Source organism: Danio rerio, chromosome 19, assembly GCF_049306965.1.
Source record: "Danio rerio strain Tuebingen ecotype United States chromosome 19, GRCz12tu, whole genome shotgun sequence".
Lineage (NCBI taxonomy): Eukaryota > Metazoa > Chordata > Actinopteri > Cypriniformes > Danionidae > Danio > Danio rerio.
The window spans coordinates 13,596,489-13,619,909 of NC_133194.1; the positions used below are offsets into that span (position 1 = coordinate 13,596,489).

Here is a 23,421-nt window from a genome sequence, read left to right on the forward strand (position 1 = left end):
ATGAAACAAAACAAAATAAAATAAGATAAGATAGATATAAGAAAAGATAATAAAATAAAATAAATAAAACAAAATAATAAAGTAAAATAAAATAAGATAACATAGGATAAGATAATAAAGTAATAAAATAAAATAAGATAATAAAATAAAATAAGATAAAAATAAAACAAAATAAAATAAAATAAAGTAAAATAAGATAATATAATAAAATAAAACAAAATAAGACAAGATTATCAAATATAATAAAATAAAATAAATAAAACTAGCATAAGGGGCGATGGGCTGGCACAGTGGGTAGAGCTGTCACCTTACAGCAAGAAGGTCGCTGGTTTGAGCCTTGGCTGGATCAGTTGGCATTTCTGTGTGGAGTTTACTTGTTCTCCCCGTGTTCACGTGGGTTTCCTCCATGTGCTCCGGTTTCCCAGTCCAAAGACATGTTATATATTGGTGAATTGAGTAAGCTAAAACTGTCTTTAGTGTATGTGTATGAATGTGTGTTTATGGGTGTTTCCCAGTGATAGGTTGCAGCTGGAAGGGCATCCTCTGCGTAAAACATATGCTGGATAAGTTGGCGGTTCTTTATGCTGTGGCAAACCCAGATTAATAAAGGGACTAAGCCGAAAAGGAAAATGAATAATTGAAAAATAAAATACGAAAATAAAATAAAATAAAATAAAATAAAATAAAATAAAATAAAATAAAATAAAATAAATGACCTTGACTGGTATTATATTTATGCTGTCAGTCCAGTCTCTGAAAAAATAGAAAAAACAAACAAACATAAAAGTCCAAAAAGCCTTTTCATGTACTCAACAGAAAGTAAATCATAGATGGGTTGAAACAAGGGTTTTTACATTAGCTGCTTGGAACTATTCCTTTAAGGCAGAAACTGATAAACAACCTTGTCAGCAAAAATTAGAAGGTCAATTAGAAAGGACGTAATGAAGCCCAGGTCTGTACTTCTCCAGCCAATAATGCCAACCAATGAGCTGTAAACTTTCTGCTGCAGAAATAAAAGATCATGTTGTCTGCCTAGACCAGACGCTTAGTTTTTTTTTTTTTTTTTTAAAGCTGTCCTTTAGATACAAGTACATTCTGATATGATCTTCAATGAGGCATCAAGCTGAAACGGCTGCATTAGCATGTATCAGATAAAGTATCTGATTCAGCTGCTGAAATACTGATCTGACCCTCACCGTCTTGAGCTTAAAGTCCTCTGCAGTCATAAGCAATGATATTTCAACACCCAGGAACATTGGGTCTTTTTTTCAATATAGAGGTAAGGGATAGATTTAGACTCTCTGCCTTTACAAGCTTCGTAGCCTCAGATGACACTAATAAAGACTTCCCAAAATACAAAATTACCATGTTTTCGGACATGTACCATGGTAGTCATAGTAGCAATGTTTCATCCATCTATTTTTGTGCGCATTTTTGCATTTGCGCATAAAAAAACGGTTGATGTCAACGCCATGGTGCACATAAATTTTGAAAATGCGCAAAAAAACAAACAAAAAAAACGTATGCGCATAACTGAGTAGGATAAACTTTTTATTTGATTAGAAAAGATGTGCATAAACAACAATGGAAACACTTTTACCGCACAAATTTTAGTATGCGCATTAAAAGGTCATGTGATTTTGTGATAAGAGATCATGTGATGATGAAAATGTGTGTAAATGCTGAGGCTGAGCACTCTGTAAACCATCTGAACTGTTGTTTTGGTAATTTTAAATGCCTCACCATTTAGGTGAGGGTTATTATATTGTTAATTACCTCCAGAATCAAGAGCTTCTGTGCTCTGCGTCTGACACCTTTAAGCGCCACTGCGCATTCACTGCGTGTCAGGATTGCCTTCTGAGGCGCAAGTCATTTATTAAATGAAGAAAGGATTGACGCAGCTTCTCCTACTACAGCAAATTCCGTTTTTACTGTTGATATTTGGCGGCAGTTAATCAGGAAGTGACAATTTTGTTCACTGTTACTCCTGATGTTCGTCTAGGGAAGGGGGTTTGAACATTTATTTGCATTTAAAATATATGTATATGAATAGTAAATAAGAGTAGAAGATGACCAAAGTAGATACCAAAAATATGTGACTTTATTTACAATACCCAAATGTGAACAAAAACAGTGAATTTATCAAAAATAAAGTAAGGCAAAAATATACTATTTACAATATATACAACACTGAGACAAATAAAAGAAAAAACAGGAGAACTAGCAGAAGAGACGCGCTAAATAAATGAAAAGCACAAACTTCCCAGAAGCATCTAACTGACTAACTAACTAACTATGTGAAAACAAAATAATTAACATGCGAAGAGTCTTCTGAGTCCTAACTATCTATATATCTATGAAATATAAACAACGGACGGATTACGTGCACAAAGAAACAGGCAACAACAAAATACACAACGCAATAAACACAAGCGGAAAAAGGAAAGGGAAGGGAGGGGCTGGTGAGTGGTCTGGGGTGCACTTTTATGACAGGTGGTCTTTAGTTGTTGCTAGATCAGATACGTTTGCGGAAGTTAACGAGAATTATTTCTATTATTTATTCAATTTCCCATTTATTGTATTTTATTGACGTCTTCCCCCACCCCAACCCTAAACCCAACCCTCACAGTAAGGTAAAAACAGTAGTTTTTAATACCGAGTATTATTTATGCTATCAATTAAATTACCCTATAGATTGTATTTTTTAACCCCTACTCCCACCTCAACCCTAAACCCAACCGTCACTGTATTGTAAAAATATTAATTATTGTTATACAGTGTCATAAAAAATGCTGCTATATTAATGTGCATATCACACTTCTGGCCAGCCGCGTATCTGATCTAGACTTTACCATGGTCTTTGCTTATAGTGTGGAGGAACACATTGTAGGCTAATCGGCTGCTAGCATAAAACTGGTTCCCTCGATACAATCCCTATAGGATTTTTCCATAGGCTTTTCGAAAATTGCAAATAATAAGCTCTGTGTTCAAACACTGTTCATTACACCTACATGTTTTGTCCAGGCGGATAATCCTCACACCAAAAGACAACTTTAAGCACTTTTGGATCTTAAATGCAAACGCAAGAATTGAAAAGCTAACATCAGGCTATAAACGGACTACAGAGCCCTCGGGGCGCTCACCTGTGACGTCAGCACCACCCTGCTACAGACAACATTACAAGCTTATTTTTACAAAGATAGTTAAACATGGCTTTCTCAGTTTATTATATTATAATCCACGATATATATTATAAACAAACAATTATGCAAAAACATACGTGCCGTTTGTATATTTTTGCTGTATGGATGTTGTAAAAGTTTTAAATCTGTATGTATAAATGTGCCTACAGTATTCCAGAAACAAATTTAAATTAGTGTATCACTCGCGTGCATACAGCCAGCTTACCTTAACAGACGACAGAAATGAGGCGTGAGAAACAAGGCTCTCAAATGCCTGCAAGTTCCATCATGGGTCGAGAACAACATTTAGTGTTTTTTTTCTGTCACGAAGAACAGCGAAAAGCAGCCTATACAGTCACATATGCGCTACATTTTCAGGAGTGTAAATATTGCAGTTATGACAGAGTTAAATGTGTTCAAATTATGAAAAAACAGACGAAAAATCACTTGATCATGTTAAAATGACAGGTAATATGTCTATTTCTTACACATTTATTCACACGTTTGCATTACTGAGAGCAGGAAGGAGACGGAATGCACTAGTATCTTCATAACATCGTTTAATTAAAGTAAATGATCAACAAACTAATCTGCCTCGACAGCCTTTGCAAGTGAAGACATTATTAACACACAATATAAACTGCCAATTAGAAAAATACTACAATCTATAAAATACTATTCATGAAAATACCTATATCCAAATGCCCAACACAAGCGGGCTGCACTTTAGACAAGATCAGCTCGATGACGTGTAATGTCTTCGATGCCGCCTGTAGTCTCATTTAGAAGCTTGATAGCAACTGTCTTTTTAAAGAAGTGTAACCGATTTAAAAAAAAAATCAAGTGTGTGCTGTAACTGATGTGTTTTATGTCGAAGACTAAAACGTGAAACTATCTTGAGTTTGTGTCAGCCACAGACCTTATTTAAGCGATTTTACTGAAACCCCATTGAAAAAACCCATTGACTTTCGTACGAGGGAACCGGAACTGCTAAAATGCTAACTCGCTTCCGGGTTTTGCTTACAAATTGACGTCATAGTTCCTCTACTCTATTGGATGTATATTGGACGTAAGAGTGACTCAACTGGGGAGAAAAGGGTTGACAGCGGAATTGACCAATGAACGGAACCTGAGAAAAACGAAAGCAGATACAGTACGGGAGAACAGAGCGAGAGAGAGAGAGAGAGTGAAAACACATACAGAGCACAAATACATAACATCTCCTTGGACTCATTAAATGGAAACGTTGCTTTATTCGCCCGTCTTTTATGCGATAATCCAGTTTTGCCCATAAGTTCAATTGCTTTTTTGGATGGAAACAGAGCTAGTGTCTTACAGGACGACAAGTGTTTTTTTTTTGACTCATTGACGATATATAAAACTTTGAAATATAGTTGTGGATATAGAGCAAAAGTTTGAGATGCGATTTACTTTATGAAAGTGAATTAGTTTAGAGAGTTAAAAGGGGTCACTTTACCAATTTTTTACACTGGTTTAGTGAGACAGCAAAAATTAAGGAAAACAAGTCTTAATATACAATTATCATGAGAGCAATTTATTGTCATTGTTGGATTCTTATCGTCATATGGTACTAATTATTGATAATGGTGTAAAGTAGAAAATTACAAATACTCAAACTACTGTAATTGAGTAGTTAATTGAGTAGGAAATTTACTTTACTTAGTAGTTTTAAAAATTTGTATTTTACTTTACCTTGAGTACATTTTTAGTTCTGTACTGGTACTTTTACTCCTTTACTTTTCTTCAATCTGCAGTCACTACTTTATTTTGTCTTGTCTGAGCTGTTTGGCTAAAGTAGAAAAATCAGTCCTGCAATTCCTGTCCAATCAAATCACACATGCAAAGTAAATTGCATCATACTGAACAACCTCAAGACATAGGCGCTTCAAAAATGCAGCAAACCTTTTGGAAGCATTAAAAATGAAGATGTCCAAAATCTTTACATGCAATGACCCAGAGACTGCATGTCACCGTTAAGAAAATGAAGGATGTCGACTGTACGATAACTGAAATCACCAAACAGCCTTAAAAAATCGCTAAAAGGAATGAATGGAGAATGGAAGAATCAGCTAAATGAAGGAAGGACCGAACAAGGAATAGAAGGAGGGACCGAAGGAAAGACCGAACTAATGAAGGAAGGACCAAATGACTGAAGGATTCAGGGAAGGAACAAAAGAATGACAGAAGGAATGAATGAGTGAACAAATGAGGAAACGAACAAAGGAAGGACCAAATGAATGAAGGAACGAACAAACAAATGAAGGAAAGAACAAACAAACAATGGAAGGAATTTATGTAGTGCACTAAATGCACTACAGAATGTTACGTTTACACATCCCTGCACAAACTGCATGTAAACACATCAACTTTTCAGAGTGTAATCCTCACTACTCGCTACTCATGAGTACTTTTGAACGGTCTACATTTTACTAATACTTTGAGTAATATTTATAACTACTTGTACTACATTCATGGGCAAGTAACGGTACTTTTACTTGATTATGATTTTTCAGTACTCTTTCAGCCACTGATTATTGTATATTACATTATGAATAATTATGTATAATTATTATTGTCATAATAATTATGAATGAATTATTACTTGTTGGACATTCTTAATAAATGGGTGTCACACCAAAGGGCAATAACACTACAATTTTCCAAAAAAGTTAAATATTTTTAGAATTCTGAGAAAAAACTTAACAGGTAAACATTATCAACCTCACAGGGGGCTTCAGTAAGATGACTTTGAATGGGGTCCCTTAACTAATTAAACTTTTTAGTGAAATTGCTGATTTTAAAATTAGCAAATAGTGTCACACCAGAAGACATGGTTGTTCAGTGAACAAATGTATCATGTTTCTTTTTACTAGAAAACTACTAAAAATAAATAGATGGGGGAAAATGCCATTTACTAAAACAGCCACCTGTAAAATTAGGCCTGAGGTATTTTTATAATTTTTTTTAATTTAATTTTTTATATATAATTAATTAATTATGTTTTTGAGATTACTTTATTATTTTTCCTTTCATGTTTAAATTGATGCTCATTTTTATTTCCCTACATATGCTTATTCGATAAACTGTTTGCTTGCCTTGAATCTTTCAATACATTACTGGGTGCTTCTTTGGTTTAACTTAAATCACAAATTCTTTCTCTTCCCCAACTGGCCAAATCATGTATTCACCAAAGCCAATTCTTTAGTTGCGTTTGGCATGTGGAGAGTGTTTATTTTGGATGCTGCAAATGTAGAAAATCTGATATAATACACATGAAATAAAAGCAACACTTATTTGAAGTAATATTTACTAAAAACTGAAAAACAGTGAAACAGAAAGTGTTTATTAGTCGTTGACAAGGCTGCCATTAGATTTTGGATTTGATTCAAAGAGCACTTCTGTTAATCAGCTAAAAGTCCACAAATATTCATCAAATTGTGCTGTACCTTTATATGTGTCAAAATACCATACCGTTAGTTACTAATACCATAATGTTTTGTAAATAAAAAATCCCCCATCAAAACTCATCATGCACTGCAACACTTTTTTTCTCTTCTGCTTTTTCATTCCTATTTTTTTCTCTCGTCTGGAACACGGCAGAGATTAAAAATGCTCTGCTGGCTTTTCTTTCCCCCGTGAGCTCTCCGTCTCGCCAGCCGATTGAATACGACGCAGACGGATAATGATGCGGGTGAGAGACGGAAGTTTTTTGCGCTGGGAGGGGGAGTCACATCCGCCCACGTTTTTTATTTCCATATTTTATTGTGTCGTAAATGAAATCAAACGGAAAATGATGCTGTTTACCTCCGCTTCCATCATGTGTTATGATTCCCCCCAGTGGCCCCCACCCTGAATCTGAGTGTGTGAGACGATGTCTAGCTCTGGCAGCAAAGCACTGAGGGGAAAATGTAATTGTGACGGGGGTGGGGGTGTTTTGGGGACTTTGTGTGTATGTTTTTTTTTAAAGAGAGACAGAAAGATGGCGTAAAAGGGGGGTGCTGTCTTGTTCTCGTTGTCCTGATAAATCAATCTTGAGGTTGGCAGACGAGGCAGGCACCACAGAGACACTCTCAGACTGGCACCATTCAGCCCTGAACCCCTGTGCACACACACACACACACACATCCAGACAATAATGAGACCCCGGCACAATGCAATGATACACATATTCCAAATGCAAACTGCAAATGTAGACAGTGAACACACAGACAAGGCAGTTCTAGGTCTGTTAGTTTTTTCCATGCTTCTTCATGTTTCACAATACGTCTCATGGGCGTGGAACATTCTCTGATTGATTGTGTTGAGTAAACAAAATTAATTAAAAGGGCCAGACAAGCTCAAGCTGCATTCAAGTTGGAAATGTAAATTCATGGGGTGAGAAGAAACATGTTTCCAAAGTAAAGTACAGTACAGTACATGCCTGTTACCAGGAGTGTTTTTATTTTTCCCTTTTCGAACTGATAAAATGTCATTGTGATGGGATTATCTAGGACGACACTGTAGAATTGGAAACTACAGTGCATCCGTAAAGTATTCATAGCGCTTTTCTTTTTACACATTTTTTATGTTACAGGCTTATTCCAAATTGGATCAAATTCATTTATTTCCTCAATATTCTACACACAATCCCCCATAATGACAATGTGAAAAAATAGTTTTTGAAATGGTTGCAAATTTATTACAAATAAAAAACCTGAAAAATCTAATGTACATCAGTATTCACAGTCTTTGCCATGAAGCTCTAAAGCTTAGGTACATTCTGTTTCCACTGATCATTCTTGAGATGTTTCAGCAGCTTAACTGGAGTGCACCTGTGGTAAATTCAGTTAATTGGACGTGCTTTAAAAAAGGCATACACCTGTCTATATAAGGTCCTAGGGTTGACAGTGCATGTCAAAGCACAAACCAAGCATGAAGGCAAAGGAATTGTTTGTAGACCTCCGTGACAAGATTGTCTTGAGGCTGGGGAAGATTACAGAAAGATTTCTGCTGCTCTGAAAGTTCCAATGAGCACAGTGGCCTCCATCATCCGTAAGTGCAAAATGTTTGGAACCACCTGGACTCTTCCTACAGTTGGCCGGCCATCTAAGCTGAGTATTCGGGGGAGAAAGGCCCTAGTCAGGGAGGCGATCAATAACCCGATGCTCACTCTGTCTGAGCTCCAGTGCTCTTTCTTTGGAGAGAGGAGAACCATCTGTGCAGTAATTCACTAATCAGGCCTCTATGGTAGAGTGGCCAGACAGAAGCTACTCTCAGACCATAAGAAACAAAATTCTCTGGTCTGATGAGACTAAAATTGAACTCTTTGGAGTGAATGCCAGGCGTTACATTTGGAGAAAACCAGGCACCGCTCATCACCTGGCTAATACCATCCCTACAGTGAAGCATGGTGGTGGAAGCATCATGCTGTGGGGATGTTTTTTAAGCAGCAGGAACTGAAAGACTAGTCAGGATAGAGGGAAAGATGAATGCAGCAATGCACAGAGACATCCTGAATGAAAACCTGCTTCAGAGTGCTCTTGACCTCAGATTGTGGCGATAGCTCATCTTCCAGCAGGACAATGACCCAAAGCACATAGCCAAAATATCAATGGAGTGGCTTGACAACAACTCAGTGAATGTCCTTGAATGGGCCAGCCAAAGCCCAGACCTAAATTCTATTGAACATCTCTGGAGAGATCTGAAAATGGCTGTACATCGTCACTTCCCATCCAACATGATGGAGCTTAAGAGGTACTGCAAAGAGAAATGGGCAAAAGACAGGTGTGCCAAGCTTGTGCCATCATATTTAAAAAGACTTGAGGCTGTAATTGCTGCCAAAGGTGTACCAACAAAGTATTGAGCAAAGGCTGTGAATACTTCTGTACATGTGTTTTTTTTCAGGCTTTTTATTTTTTAATAAATTTGCAACAATTTCAAAAACATTTTTTTTCACATTGTCATTATGGGCTGTTGTGTGTAGAATTTCGAGGAAATAATAAATTTAATCCCTTTTGGAATAAGGCTGTAGTATAAAAATGTGGAAAAAGTGAAGCGCTATGAATACTTTCCGGATGCACTGTATAACGGATTAGGACAGACACTTGCTCTTTGTCAAATCGTGCCTGAATATGGTGGTTCTCAGCCAGAATTACCTACGAAGTGGGCCCGACATTATGACGATAGTCAAAAGTCTGGAAGAGATGCCTGCTACACCCAATGCCACCCTCCTGAGCACTCAGCCTGCTTGAAGTGTCTTTTGTGTGTGTGTCTGTGTCTGCCAGGGGAGGTTTAATTGAGCCGTGACTCATCTAATGGAGAAGGCAAAAGGCTTGTGTCACACTGGGTGCATGGCAGGATTGTAATGAATCAGTGGTCACTGAAGACAACAGGTGTGCATGAGTGTCTTTCCAGTTCATGGTGGACAAGTGGCAAAAAAAAGGATGAATGTTAAAATTGATAGCCTGAGAGTAGGTGGATGTTCTTTAAATAGGTTCTGCTGGCTATCTGCAGGTTTGTGTATGTCTATCAGTGTGTGCGTTCAAGCACTGTTTAGGTGGCAGAATATGCCTGAGAGGATGAAATCTGAGCTTGGCACATCCGGACTGATTCACAGCTCCTTATAATGAAGAACAACAAAATGAAGGGGAAGTGAGAAGGAAATCCTTCATGGGAGAGGAGATAGGGAGATGATGATGGGTTTTGGGACCTTACGTAAGATAAAAGATTCATCAAATATTCTTGCTGGGTTATTACGTGGGCACTCCTACGCCAAAAGCGGGAACAATGCCAAATAATGTCTGAACAGCAAGAGTGCTTATACCGGTCTATGCTCTTTTTTATGCTGATACCACTCGCTTAAAGACTCTTGAATCTGATGCAGATTAGGGTGGTCTGATGCACCCTACTTTTTCTTAAACCCCCCAGAGGGATTGAAAGCAAAGTAATAAACATTTATTATACAAGTATGTTATTCATAAGCAGCATTTCCACTTGATGCTAAATAGACTGGGGTCATCCTAGGCAAGAATTGTTGGTGCCCCGATGTAGATGAGACGGAGTTGGAGTGCCGATGCTTGATTTGGTGTAGAAGACAATTTGGGTTATGTGAGATGTATAAAACCTAAGTAGTTTGTATTCTGAAATCTTTTTTTTTTTTTAAGTTGACTCAACTGGAAGTCATTGTATAATTCTGGAGTACGCATGGTTACATAAGAAAGCTGGTTACATAAAGTGTTGGGACTGTGAGCAAGGAGGTTATCCTAAGGGTGGCCAGAGATAAATCTAAGATTAAGATTAGGGTCAGGAATCAGGGTTAGTGATTCTTTGTCAGCTTGGATCATATAGTTCAAATATACTTATTTCCCTATAAATTAGGGTTCAGTTTCACTATTTACCCCACATAGTGAAACTGAATCCTAATTTATAGGCAAATAAGTGAATTCTGTGAAGTACCTTTCTGAGTAATAACAGTGAAGAGACTTGGCAGATTACTGGTCTTGGAGTAATAGATAGGAGGATCTCATTTGTTCTGAAGAGGTTGGAATCAGGGTTTACCATGGTAAAACACATATGCTAACTCCTCACCCTTAGATAACGTTGTGTGCGGTAGGGATGCACCGCTACCATTTTTTTAATCCGATCTCGATACCGAAATTCTGAGTACAGATCCGGTCCCGATACTGTCCCTATACCTTTTAGCAAAGCCTGATATTTTCCTGCAGGTTGACTAAAGAAAACAGTCACAGGCCTAATTTACTTAATAAACATTCCCTCTCTAAATCTCGCTGTGAGTGAGATGGAGAAAGTTCAAAACTACTTTTATGCTTCAGCGCCAAAACACAAACTGGTATGTCAAATAAAATATTGAAATAAATAAATAAAATTACAGTGAAATATTCAGTTTCAGAGTGGTGTTGTAAAAAAATAAATGAGTGAAAAAGAAGAGAAGAACCCAGTCCAGGAGACTCGAAACAAGCAGAATTCCTTTATTGAGACGTGTTGGTTAATCTGCAGTCATACAGCGTCTTTAAGATGTCCATGTGTCTGCAAGAGCCTACTAGAGGTCTGCAGTCTGCAAGTTCTTTCACAAGTCTCTCACAAGTCTCACACAAGTCTGATTTAAGACAAAGTTTTAATGGCTATATTGTGTTCTTAGGAGGAGAGGATATGGCTAAACAAAGCATGCAAATTAAGAGTTGTGGTCGGCAGGGAAAACTGCTTTTTCAGGTCTAATCTCATCTTGTTCTGGAGACAGAAACCTCCTGACCATTTGATCGAAAAGAGAAAACATTAGACACAACCATGCTGTGAAACTAACAACTTGCATTACTTTGGCTTAGCCTGTAATCAGAAAGACAAAATGTTAATGTCCCTCCTAGCTGGAATGTTAATGAAATGATATAATTAAAAACCAGAGAATATAACTTTTTAGTTATACGTAGATTATTGTTAATTTGAAATTAGATGATATAAATTTATATTTCCACAGTGGTTTATGTTAGGCTAAATCATTTTCTGTTAATGACAATCCATAATATAGCTCACGCGCAAGATTGGATTTAGATCGGTACTAGCTGGCTGATATCAGATACTCGATCCAGTACATCAGAATATCCGATCCAAGTATCAGTATCCGTGCACCCTCAGTGTGCAGTAAGGTTGCTAGTGAAGTGCTCTAAGTAGCTATGTTTCTATCCAAAAATGCAAATTAAATTTATTCGCAAAACTGGAATATGGCATATAAGAGTTGCGAATAAAGCAGCGTTTTTATCCAAGTAGTCAAAGAGAACAAATTCGTCACTTCCTGATTAACTGGCACCAAATATCAAAAGTAATTTATTGCAGTAGCAGAGGCTGCGTCAATCTTTTTTTTATTTATTAAATGACTTGCGCCTCAGAAGACAGTATGCCAACGCAATGAGCGCATGGTGACGTTTGAAGGCGTGAGACGCAGAGCACAGATGCTCTTGACAATCTGGAGGTTATTAATAATATAATAACTCTAATACTGAAATGGTTACTGCATTTTAGAATGAACAAAACATTTGAGATGATTTACAATGTGGTCAGTCACTTAGTATGTCCATTTACACACATTTTTTATTTTATCACATGATCTCTTATAACAAAATCACATGACCTTTTTTAATATTGGAATTTATTCGGTTAAAGTGTTTCCATTGTAGTTTATGCGCATATTTTCTTATCAAATAAAAAGTTTATCCTATTCAGTTATGCACATTTTTTTATGTACCTTTTCAAAATGTATGCGCATCTTAGCGTCTCCATCCTCCATTTTTATGCACATATCCAAAATGCGCATAAAAATAGGTGGATGAAAATGTAGCTAATGTAATAAAAAAGCTGTGATGAGAGCAATAATTGTTTGTGGTGAGGGTGTTGGAAAACTTGTGCAATGTGTAGGGCTGGGCGATATGACAAAAATGTATTTTCAATGATTATTTTCCACATTGGATGATAATGAAATATATATTTTGATACAAGTTAATGCTTTCAGATTTAAAAGAGTACCCAGGGTCGATTAAATGGCATAACTAGTTGGCCCCACACCAGTAAAACCGCTTTAAAATCAGTTGAATCCCTTTATAAACAGACACTAAAAGTATTTGATCAGAAGACTATTAGGTATAATCATTGTAATTTAATACAAAACATTATTTATTGAGTTTTGATTATATTAAATATTTGGCTGATGCTTTAATAATTTTATTAAATTTTAAATGGATATGCTCCACCTCCATTATGTGAGTTTGTGACACACAAGAATAATAATGGTCGAGCAATGTGATCTATTACTAGAGGAGACTGTGCTGTCTAGTTTAGACAAGTGGTGTAAAGCAGGGGTCACCAATCTCGGTCCTGAAGGGCCGGTGTCCCTGCAGGTTTTACCTCCAACTTGCTTCAACACACCTGCCTGGATGCTTCAAGTATACCTAGTAAGACCTTGATTAGCTTGTTCAGGTGTGTTTGATTAGGGTTGGAGCTAAAATCTGCAAGACACCAGCCCTCCAGGAACAAATTTGGTTACCACCGAAAAGTAACTAATTAGAAAGACTCAAATTACTGTAATTGAGTAGTTTTTCTTAGAAATTGTAATTTGGTAAGTAGTTTTGAAAATGTGTACTTTTCATTGAGTACATTTTTAGTGCAGTATCTGTACTTTTACTCCACTACTTTCCTACAACCTGCAGTCACTACTTAATTTTTTTCCTGTCTATAAGGATTAGAAAAATTAGTCCTGTGATTCCTGTCCAATCAAATAAATCGCATCATAATGAACTACCTCAAGCTATTGGTGATTTATAATTGCAGCAAACTGTTAGGAAGCCTTAAAAGTGTCCAAAAAGATGTCCAAAATCGTCACACGCAATGACCCAGAGACTGTTTATCACTGATGAGAAGATGACGGATGTTTACTGTATGAAGACCGAAATGGCCTTAAACAATATTAATTATTCGCTCTGAAATAGCATATCAGTTTGGCTTGTGCGCCGCTGGACAAGCACTAGTCGCTTTTGGCTTCTTTTGCTGTGCTCGTGTTTAAGGAGGCGTGGCCCTAGACGGCAGGGGAGGGACTGTGATTCGGAGATTTATGCTAAGCTGTTAGCATTGCGGAAGATCACCTACTGCACCTTTAAAAAAATGGCTAAAAGTAAATTAAGTTTGTAATCGTGGGTAATTCTTTTCTCTTATTTTTATAAAATTTCTTATATGTTTTATATTTTATTGTATGTAACTTTAAAGTTATTGTATGTGTAATTAATGTGTTTTTTGATTTTAGGTTGCCTTTTTAAAATCTGGCAGGGGGGCAACAGATGAAAATTAGCCCTTGTGGCTAACTCTGGCTTATTTACAGTTTTACTGTTGATTAATGAGCATCGTCCCTGGTAAATAAATACATTTCTAAATTTTCAGCTGATAAATTTTTGGTGGCTGAAAATTCAGGCACTCTAATATCAACACACTTTTAGATTCTCATTGTTGCACATTTCTGCTTTGTGGTTGGCTCTTAGATCAATATAGAGTAAAAAGTGCAATGCTTATTGTTATTGACAAAATTTATCGTGATTCGATATAATATTGTTTATCTGCCCAGCCCTAGCAATATGTGATTTTTACACTGAGGTGTGTATTGTGCAGGTGTTTTGGTGTTGTCTTTAATGGAATGTCAGATAGTCCTCAGTTGGTATTGGATTCTTTTGTTTAACCTGCATTTTAACCCAGATATTTTTCGATTTGTACTCAACTGTAATGCCTTCATTGCTTCTCTTACAGAATGTTGCTTGTCTCATGTCTCATTTCTTCCTATCTGTCTCGATAATCTTGTTGTGAATCTCGGAATGCCTTTCTGACATATGTCGACCACTAACTGATGTTGACTCGCTCGATGTCGACTCACTCGCTGACTGTAATCTCAACAAGCCTGAGCCTTGTTCCCTCAATACATCTTACACGAAGGTCATGCAGTCATCTCTCATAGTTCCCTAAAAATAGGAGGAGTCATTCTAGACTTGCTCAAAGCTATACGGTAACTGGCCATTTGCGATGCTTTATGATCTGCAAATCTTGATTTTCTTGACTACTGCCCTATCAAGCTCCTCATTCAGACTATAGTTATTTCATGGACAGCGAAATGCAACTCACTTCTTCCTGCCCTACTTGCGTCTTCCAAACCCCCCCTAGAGTGCATCCAGAAAACCAGCACTTGACCTGTGTTTAACCTCCATAAATTCTCTTATGTCAAGCCACTGCTAAGGTTTGACTCTCAGTAACTGCGAGAACTACATTACAGTTTCTGACTTTCAATTCTCATGTCCAAGGCTGCGTTTAAACTAATACATTTTAGTTTTAAATGCATAACTTTTCTACGGTTACGACTTCCGTCCACATTGCCTCTGAGTTTTCAAACCCAGAGCATTTTGGAAACGCTGAAAGGGCTGTTTTAATTTTAAAACGCTGCTTAGTGTCAGTGTGGATGGGGGAAATGGAGACATCTGAAAATGGATGGATTTGCATTACCTAATACTAAAACAACCTCTTCAGCGTTTCCAAAATGCTCCGGGTTTGAAAATTCCGGGGTAGTGTGAACGGAAGGAGTCCCAGTGGTTACACTCCAGTGTCCCAGTGGTTACACTCTGTAAACAGTTTAGTAAACTGATGACCTTCACGGCCAATCACAGTCATTTTTGTTGAGCATGTGAACCTAATGGCAAATCAGCAGTGTTTAAGAATGTGCACAGCTGCGCTCAAATGTTAGCAGGAAATTGACTTTTTTAAAATGTCAGTATCGATTGGTACACTGTAATAAAATCCTGGTTGCCTTCAATTTTTAAGTTGAATCAAATTAACCATTGAGTCCATTGAACTTAATATAATATGTTAAACTGACTTAAAACAGCTTACATAACTTGTAAAATCAAGCTAGAACATGATTAATTTAGTTTAATACGTCATAATGAACTAAAAACATATGCTGCCATGAATAAACAATTTTTTTTACAGTGTACCGAAACCCTATTGTGCAACCCTATTTGTTACACACTTAAGCCTGGTTTATACTCGACGCGTCTGCTAGTTTGCTTGAGTGCTCACAATAAATGTGACATCATCAATGTGTAGCGGAGGTTCGATTTGGGTGCGACACGATTTTGGCTGGAGAAGCACGCTACTTATTTTTGAAAGCTCAGGTGAACAGTTTACGTGGTGCCTCATTTGATTTGAGTTGAATATGAAACACTTTGAAGAGATTTTTTATGAAACCGGTATGACCGCACAGACATCTTTATGATCTTCCATCCGTGATCATAGGGAAAACCAGATGACCAACAATACTTATAGAATTTGCAACAGCCACGGGAAAGGAGGAAAGTTTTTTTTAAAAGTTTTGAAAAACCTGAGAGAAAGGTTTGATAAAACCAAAAGAGGACATGGCAAAAGTGTATACAGACTCGGGTGCACAATTACAGAAATATGTTTCTCTACCATTTATAGGTTTAACACTGATGTAAACATTACAATTTTGAATTTAAAACAATTCAATAGTTACAAAACTAGAATTAAGGAACAAGTTATTTCTTTGATAACTCATCACCTTAGAATTATAAGGTTCAGTCTGACATTTTTGTCAAAATTGAGTTATTGACATATTCTTATTAAATCAAAACTTTTTTACATTATTGGATGTTTTTTTTTATAAGTTGTTTACATTTTAACATTTTTATTTAAAAAACAAATGTCATACACATACTGTTTGCTATGGTATGCAAAAACCTTAAAGCACATTATCTCAAAATCATTCAGAACACAGATAAAACCTTTTAATGCCAAGGTGACGAACTGGAAAGGAATATTTGAACATATCTGTTTACAGTATACTGATGCCCTGATTTTAGGCTTCATTGGTGTAAATGGTCTGGAATGTTTGACCCTTATTGCCTTTTTAGCATAAGATTAGGACAGAAACCAGCTAGATCGTAAATGTCTATTGTGGAGTGGGCTAAATCTAAAAAAACATGTACTTTTTTTCGCTTTTATTCTTGCCATAAAAGTATATATTTGTGAAGGAACCCATGTTCTATCATCATTGATATTTTATAAACTTTGATAGGTAAAACTGTCTGAAATATGAACAAAAGCAAGTGATGCATCAACGTTATATTATTTTTTTTGAATGGTTATAAAAGTCCTTATAATGATAAAACAATTGTAAAAATAATTCGTTTAAAAATCTTTAATAATATTATTGATATGACGTAGTTCCGGATCATTTAAAAGAATTTCACAAAAGCCTTGTCTGTTTTGTGAGGTGTGCGCACAGTCAGCCGAGGTCTGCGACGTGGTGCCAGACGAAAGTATACATCGAGCTTTAGCTGAATTGGCAATGTTTTCACACATTGTGTGTTGGGTCTCCACACCATGGCTGTAAGTGAAACAAAGTTAGTCTGTGGGTGGAGGTTTCACCTTCACTGTACGTATATGTGTTTTTGTGTGTGTGTGTGTCGTGTGTCTGTGTGTGTGTGTGTGTGTGTTTGCCCCTCAGCCAAACTGCCTTTATCTGGCACGGTGGGAAGTTGTTAGATCGTTAATCAATGTCAGAAGAGCAACATGCCCTATGGCGTTACTCGTCTCAAAGGAGAGCTCTGCCATGTGGCTGTGTCATAATAGAAATGTATGGGCAGCCATTGACGGCGAATACAAGGATTAGTCAGTGTATTGTGTCAAAGCTGAGCCACAAGATTCCTGTCTCATAGTAGCTTTTGTTTATCATTCAGTCATGACCAAAAAGCATTTATGCATCTCCTGGATGGCCTCCGCTTCAGATGTACTTTCTTGGCCTAGTTTCTAGGAACAAGACGTGGCCTGTAGAACAGATCTATGGTCAGATATACCCATATGAGGGATTTGTGCTCTGCAAAGTGACACACCTGGGGTTTCTGTGAAGAGATTCCTGGAGGGTGTCAACTTCTCAACAAAGTTTTGGAAGTTTTAGGAAGTGCCGCTCGGAACAGTAAGTGAGTGCAGAAAAGATGCAGATCAGTCCTTTGTATTACTTTATATCTGCTGCAGTTGTTGCGCCGAGGCCCTATCTTCCATTTTCAGTTCATCACAGCACGCATCGGCGCTCTGGCCGATCTCCAGAGAGAGATATTCGTCGCATAGAATGCTGACACAAGGAGGAACTGTCCTCGAGAAGAAGGAGAGGAGCGAGGGAGCGTCTTGGCTTGTGCACGCTGGCTGATATCGGAGCTGTCAGTCAAACAGCGAACAAACTCTGTCCTGGGGACAAAAAGAAAACTTCACTCACACGCCTTCCAAACTTCCTACACATCCTTATCGCTATAAATGAACAACTCTGCTGTTGTTCAAATTAGACATCCTCACCCTTGAGTTAAACACGCAGTCTGTGCCAAACCTCATGCATAGATGAGTAGCTTATCTTCTGATCAGAGCTAGCGATGTGAAAACCTAAATGTTTTCAGAATCGACTGGCTGATTGTCTGAACTCTGAGCCTTGTGTAATTTTGCAGACTCAGGGTCATGTTCACCAGACAGCGAACAGACATGTTTCTTTAATGAGCGTTCGCATAGTTCTTCTGTTGGAAAACATTTGGACTGACTGTAGCAGAATGGAACAGAATGTAGTGGTCTCGAGGCGCATTTGTAAAAGTTGGAAGCTGGAAGACGGTGTTAAAACTCAACAGCGCTCATGTGGTCGGTCAGGTCATTGGGGCTTGTTTGCCAGCTAGTTTAAGCCCTTTCACATTAGTTTTATTATGGCTACAGCTATACACATTTAGATAAATGTTGTCATCGCTTTGCTTCTTGTGAAGTTTTTGGTGCATTTATAAGCATTGTGCTCATGTGTCAAGTTAAAAATAGTGCAACTTTTAAAAACTTTACCCTCGTTCTTTTCTAGGTAGAATGCGCGCGACGTGTCTGAAGAGTGAGAAGGGTGCACGAGTTATTTGAGGACCGGGAGGGAGACGCGCGATTTACGGGAGATTATCACTCGTTTGCTGGGATTATGAGTCACTCAAGTGCATAGAGACCCCCGGAACTTCCGGGAGACTTGGGATGTCTCGTTATCACGTTTAACAACTATAGTGAGACGCGATCCAGCGGTACCTCCTTGATAAACTGTCCGACATGGACTGCTATCTGCCTAGAACTCAGGGGAGCGCATGACAGTGTGTGTGTGTGTGTGTGTGTGGCTCTGTCTAGTGTGTGTGTGTGTGGTCACGTGATGTGCATTTTCAGCGGACGGAGGGCTGTTCAGAAATGCTAGGTAAAACGGTGTGGATGTGGATCATTTTTGTTCTAACATGCCATTTTAACACTAGATGTATTAGTGTAAACGAAGCCAAGTGTGTATTTTTCGCGAGCGGGTTTGCGACGGGCGAGGCGGAGGATTGGCGATGCCGGCTCAGAATCGTGTTGGCTATTGGCCATCGTCGATGGACGATAGCAACGTCTATCGGCCCAAGCCTAGTTATCTATATATCAGCACAAACAAGCAAAAATATTTCAAAGTAATGACATCGTTTTTCATACACACCAGGGCTGTGCGATTTTGGACAAAATATCTAATTGCTAAAAAAAAAAAATTAAATAAATGATTTTATTTTAAAAGCTTTTTTATTTATTTATTTATTTATTTATTTATTTATTTATTTATTTATTTTTTAATAAGTAATCTGTAAGCCGCGTAGGCATGGGCCTGTATAGGATTCTGATGGTATGATAACCTTGGATAATAATATCACGGTTTCGCGGTATTGTGATTACTGCTCTGAAATACAGACACAATTGTTGTTTGCTAGTTTCAGCTGGGTGCAAGAGTCGTTTTGACGTTGCACCACACTGTTTAAATAGCAACTGCATCTGCGCTCATATGTGCGCCCATAGGTGTTCTGGTCTAAAAAAGAAGGCTAATAAGGCGCGTTGGTATTTTGAGGGACTAAAATAGTCTGTTTAATAGACCAACTTAGAAGTCTAAAGTCTACAGTAAAGTAGTTGTGCGCCTCGTTTAAACATTGCTAAATAAAAACTGAGTGTACAGCAATACGCAAATGTCTTTGAAAGTGAAATAGAATTAAAGGACTAAAATATTACTTTTAGTAATTATTATTATATATTATTATTAAAGTATTATTTTCTAGCCTACATAAATATAAAAAACACAGCTTCCATGCCATCATCTCTGATTTATTTATTTATTTTTTTTAGTTGCCCACCTGTCAGGTTTTAGACCATATGAGGCACAGCATGTGTATTTGGATATAACTCAGTTTTTTGACCACACTTCGTTATTATTGTTCATTTATTAATTTGCTGAAAATTAAATTAAATTAAAAACTGAATTTAAAAATTGTTTTGAAACTAATCTTTGCGCTTAATAAGCGGAATTAATTATGTATAGGCTAATAGATGTTTGTGTGTACAACACGTTTCCCTATCCACGAGAGTGAAAGTGAAAGTAAAGATTGAGGAGGCTCATCTCTCATTTTTGCTCTGTAAATGCTCTGTTGAACTATTTTCTCTAGTGAAACGCTCAGTTTTTCCACTTACAAAGTCGTCATGTAAATAGCAAATACTCTATGGCGCAACACACCTGATTCTTAAAGGGAATAGGAGATGAGACTCTGATTGGTTTATTTTCAAAACACTCCTATAACTCATTTAGAGAATAAGCTCAACCCTGTTAGACCATGCGCCACGGCGGATTTTTACCGTCCTTAAAATAGCAAAAGTGGATTTGGACAAGCCCTTCATGCTTTTGCACCCTGGGCCTGGATCGTCAAAATAGAGCCCATATTCTTTTTAAATGTCTGGCCAAAAAAACAACAAAACATCCCTTTTAATCACAATATATTTTATTTTAAGAAACATTTAAAATAGTTTGGAACAGTAAACATGTCAGGCTGAATAATTCAAATTAATGATTGACTTCTACTGTCATCATTTATTTTAAAAACATTTTTTTTACAATTTAAATAGGCATCTTTGGATATTTTTTTCTGCTGGAAATACTGTTGATGGTTTCAAAACCTTGACTTTTTCAAACCGGGGTAAACCTTGAAAACGGTTATCGTCCCATGCCGTGGCAACAATTCTGCGACAGCTCCTAAAAATACCCTTTTTTGTTTGGTGTCTGTGACCTTGAAACCAAAAAATTTCCATATTAGCGATGTCCTGTTTTTCTTTAATACTATTCGTCTATTATTGCTTCTGAAGCAGCAGACGCCATTATGTTAACTGTCTGCACTTTCCTGTTTGTTTTAGTTTAGTTGCGCAATTCTGATTGATCAACACACATATGGTAGTCACATAATTGCTCTTGGAGGGGAAATTTAAATAATACATATACTGTATATTTCATATCACAGCCTCTTGCAATTTGATTTCGATTATTTGCACAGCCCTAATGACCGGTCTTTAATTTCGGACTCAATTTATTGTTACGAAAGCATATTCAAAGGTCTTGATAAACGTAACATTCTTTAGCTGATAACTAGAGCTGTTCTGCTAAATATATTAGTGTTTTAGTTACTCTGCTTCTCTGCATTGATTAATCCAGAACTGTAAATAAATTCAACAGTATTTAAGGCAACTACATCATATGTAACACTAATTAAATGACATAAAAATGAGAATCAATCCTTTATTTTTTGCTGAAAAGTAATCTAATTACCGTAACTAGTTACTTTAGCTAATTACACCCAAAATTGGTATACTAAGAGTAGTCTGATTTTGACAGCTCTATCTTTGTCCAGAGTTGCTCTACACATATCCATATAATTTGCTTCGTCTTTTAGTTTATTTATTTATTTATTTTACATTTGTACTCTTTGCTAACAATGTTCCGTTTGCCTTTTCTTGACGAGCGGGCTTTTCTTTTTTTTCCCTGAAGTGTTTGAAGTAGAAACGATTTTACTTTCCGAGGTGTGCACGCCACCCCCAGTTATATTTATCTCCAGACTTCAAAGTGCCACCCTGCTGTGTTTTTGCATCTGAACAAATAAAGAAGGTTGTTTCTCCAGTGTAGCTTTCCATATGGCTCTCTTCCGAAATGAGCCAGCCAAGGGGAACGAACGGGAATCACTTGTTTAAATATAATCGTGTTAACCAGTTCTCTCTCTTTGCTCTTCTCGTTGCAGTTTCTCCTGCGATATAACTCCAGCACTCCTGAAGAAGGATGACACCCCTGGCATCGTGGATAGGACAGTGTCTGTGGGCATCTGTGTCATTCAAATGCCAAGTCTGAAAAGTGGAAGGAAAGAAAGTTCTTGCAGACACACGTCGAGCACTTCCAAGCTTTAGAGTCAAACTTTGCACAGTTGGCCATGGCTGCATATCCATGGCTTGGAGGATAGGGTCCGTTGTTTAGCATGCACTTTTTTTGTTGTTGATGTTATTGGTCATTTACTAAATCCAGCACTTCCTCTGGCCTAGAGGGGTTTAAAGTGTAACTGCCGCTAATGAGCTGAACCCGAGGATCAAAATGGAGGTCACACAGCAACGGTCTGTCTACCGGACTGGTTAAAGCTGCAGTCAAAAGCATTACTGCAAGGGCAGTATGCAGGCAGCTGACTACCCAGCCACAAATAATAACACAGGTAAGAACTGCTCTACTCCTTCGCACGTGTACTTAGCAACTTTAAGGCTTTTTCTTTTAACCTCGTGATTTCTTCTTAGTGTGAATTATGATACTTAACATTATTTTTAGGTAGTAATGTAATAATAAACAACAACAACAATAACAATAATAATAATAATTATATATTTTTACAAATGTTATATTATTATTATTATTATTATTATTATTATTATTATTTTGCCACTTAATTATGATACTTATTGTTATAATTAAGTTTCAATTTAATAATAAACATTTAATAATAATTATAATTATTGCAAAAATGCAATAGTGAATACTATTATGATTATTATTATTATTATTATTATTATTATTATTATTATTATTATTAGATTGATGATGATGTTAATAATAAAAAATAATACTAAATATTATTATTATCCTCATTGTTATATGTCATATTACTACTACTACTACTACTACTACTACTACTACTACTAATTATTATTATTAGAATGATGATGATCATATTAATATTTTAATTCATATTCATTATTATTATTATTATTATTATTATTATTAGACTAATATTACTTATAACGATAATGATGATGATGATAATTATGATAATATATATTATTATTATTTTTATTATTACATCCAATAATAATAAAAAGTATTATTATTGTTGTTATTATTATACTACTTATTAATAATTGTTGTTATTATTATATTTAATATTAGTCTAATAATAATAATAATTATTATTATTAGAATGATGATGATGTTAATAATAATAATAACAATAATAATAATAATAATAATAGTTATTATTATTATTATTATTATTATTATTATTAGAATGATGACGATGTTAATAATAATAATAATAATAATAATAGTTAATATTATTATTATTATTATTATTATTATTATTATTAGAATGATGATGATTTTAGGTAAGTAATAATAATACTTATTGCTATCATTAGACTAATATTACTTATAACGATGATGATGATGATGATGATGATGATAATAAAAATAGTAATAAATAATATTAGTATTATTATATCCAATATTTAAAATAATAATATTTATTATTAATATTATTATTAT

The 23,421-nt window shown here is 36.3% G+C and overlaps 1 protein-coding gene across 2 annotated transcripts in view; it reads left to right on the forward strand.

Moving 5' to 3' along the window:
• ldlrad4a (low density lipoprotein receptor class A domain containing 4a) overlaps nt 1-23,421 on the forward strand; it is a 180,309-nt gene that overhangs the window by 46,847 nt on the left and 110,041 nt on the right. For both annotated transcript variants that reach the window (XM_021468294.2, XM_073931548.1), the window contains exons 2-3: nt 21,863-22,079; nt 22,158-22,321. In XM_021468294.2, the coding sequence (XP_021323969.1) occupies nt 22,282-22,321 (40 nt within the window). In that variant the 5' untranslated portion in view covers nt 21,863-22,079; nt 22,158-22,281. The remainder of the gene's footprint in view (nt 1-21,862; nt 22,080-22,157; nt 22,322-23,421) is intronic.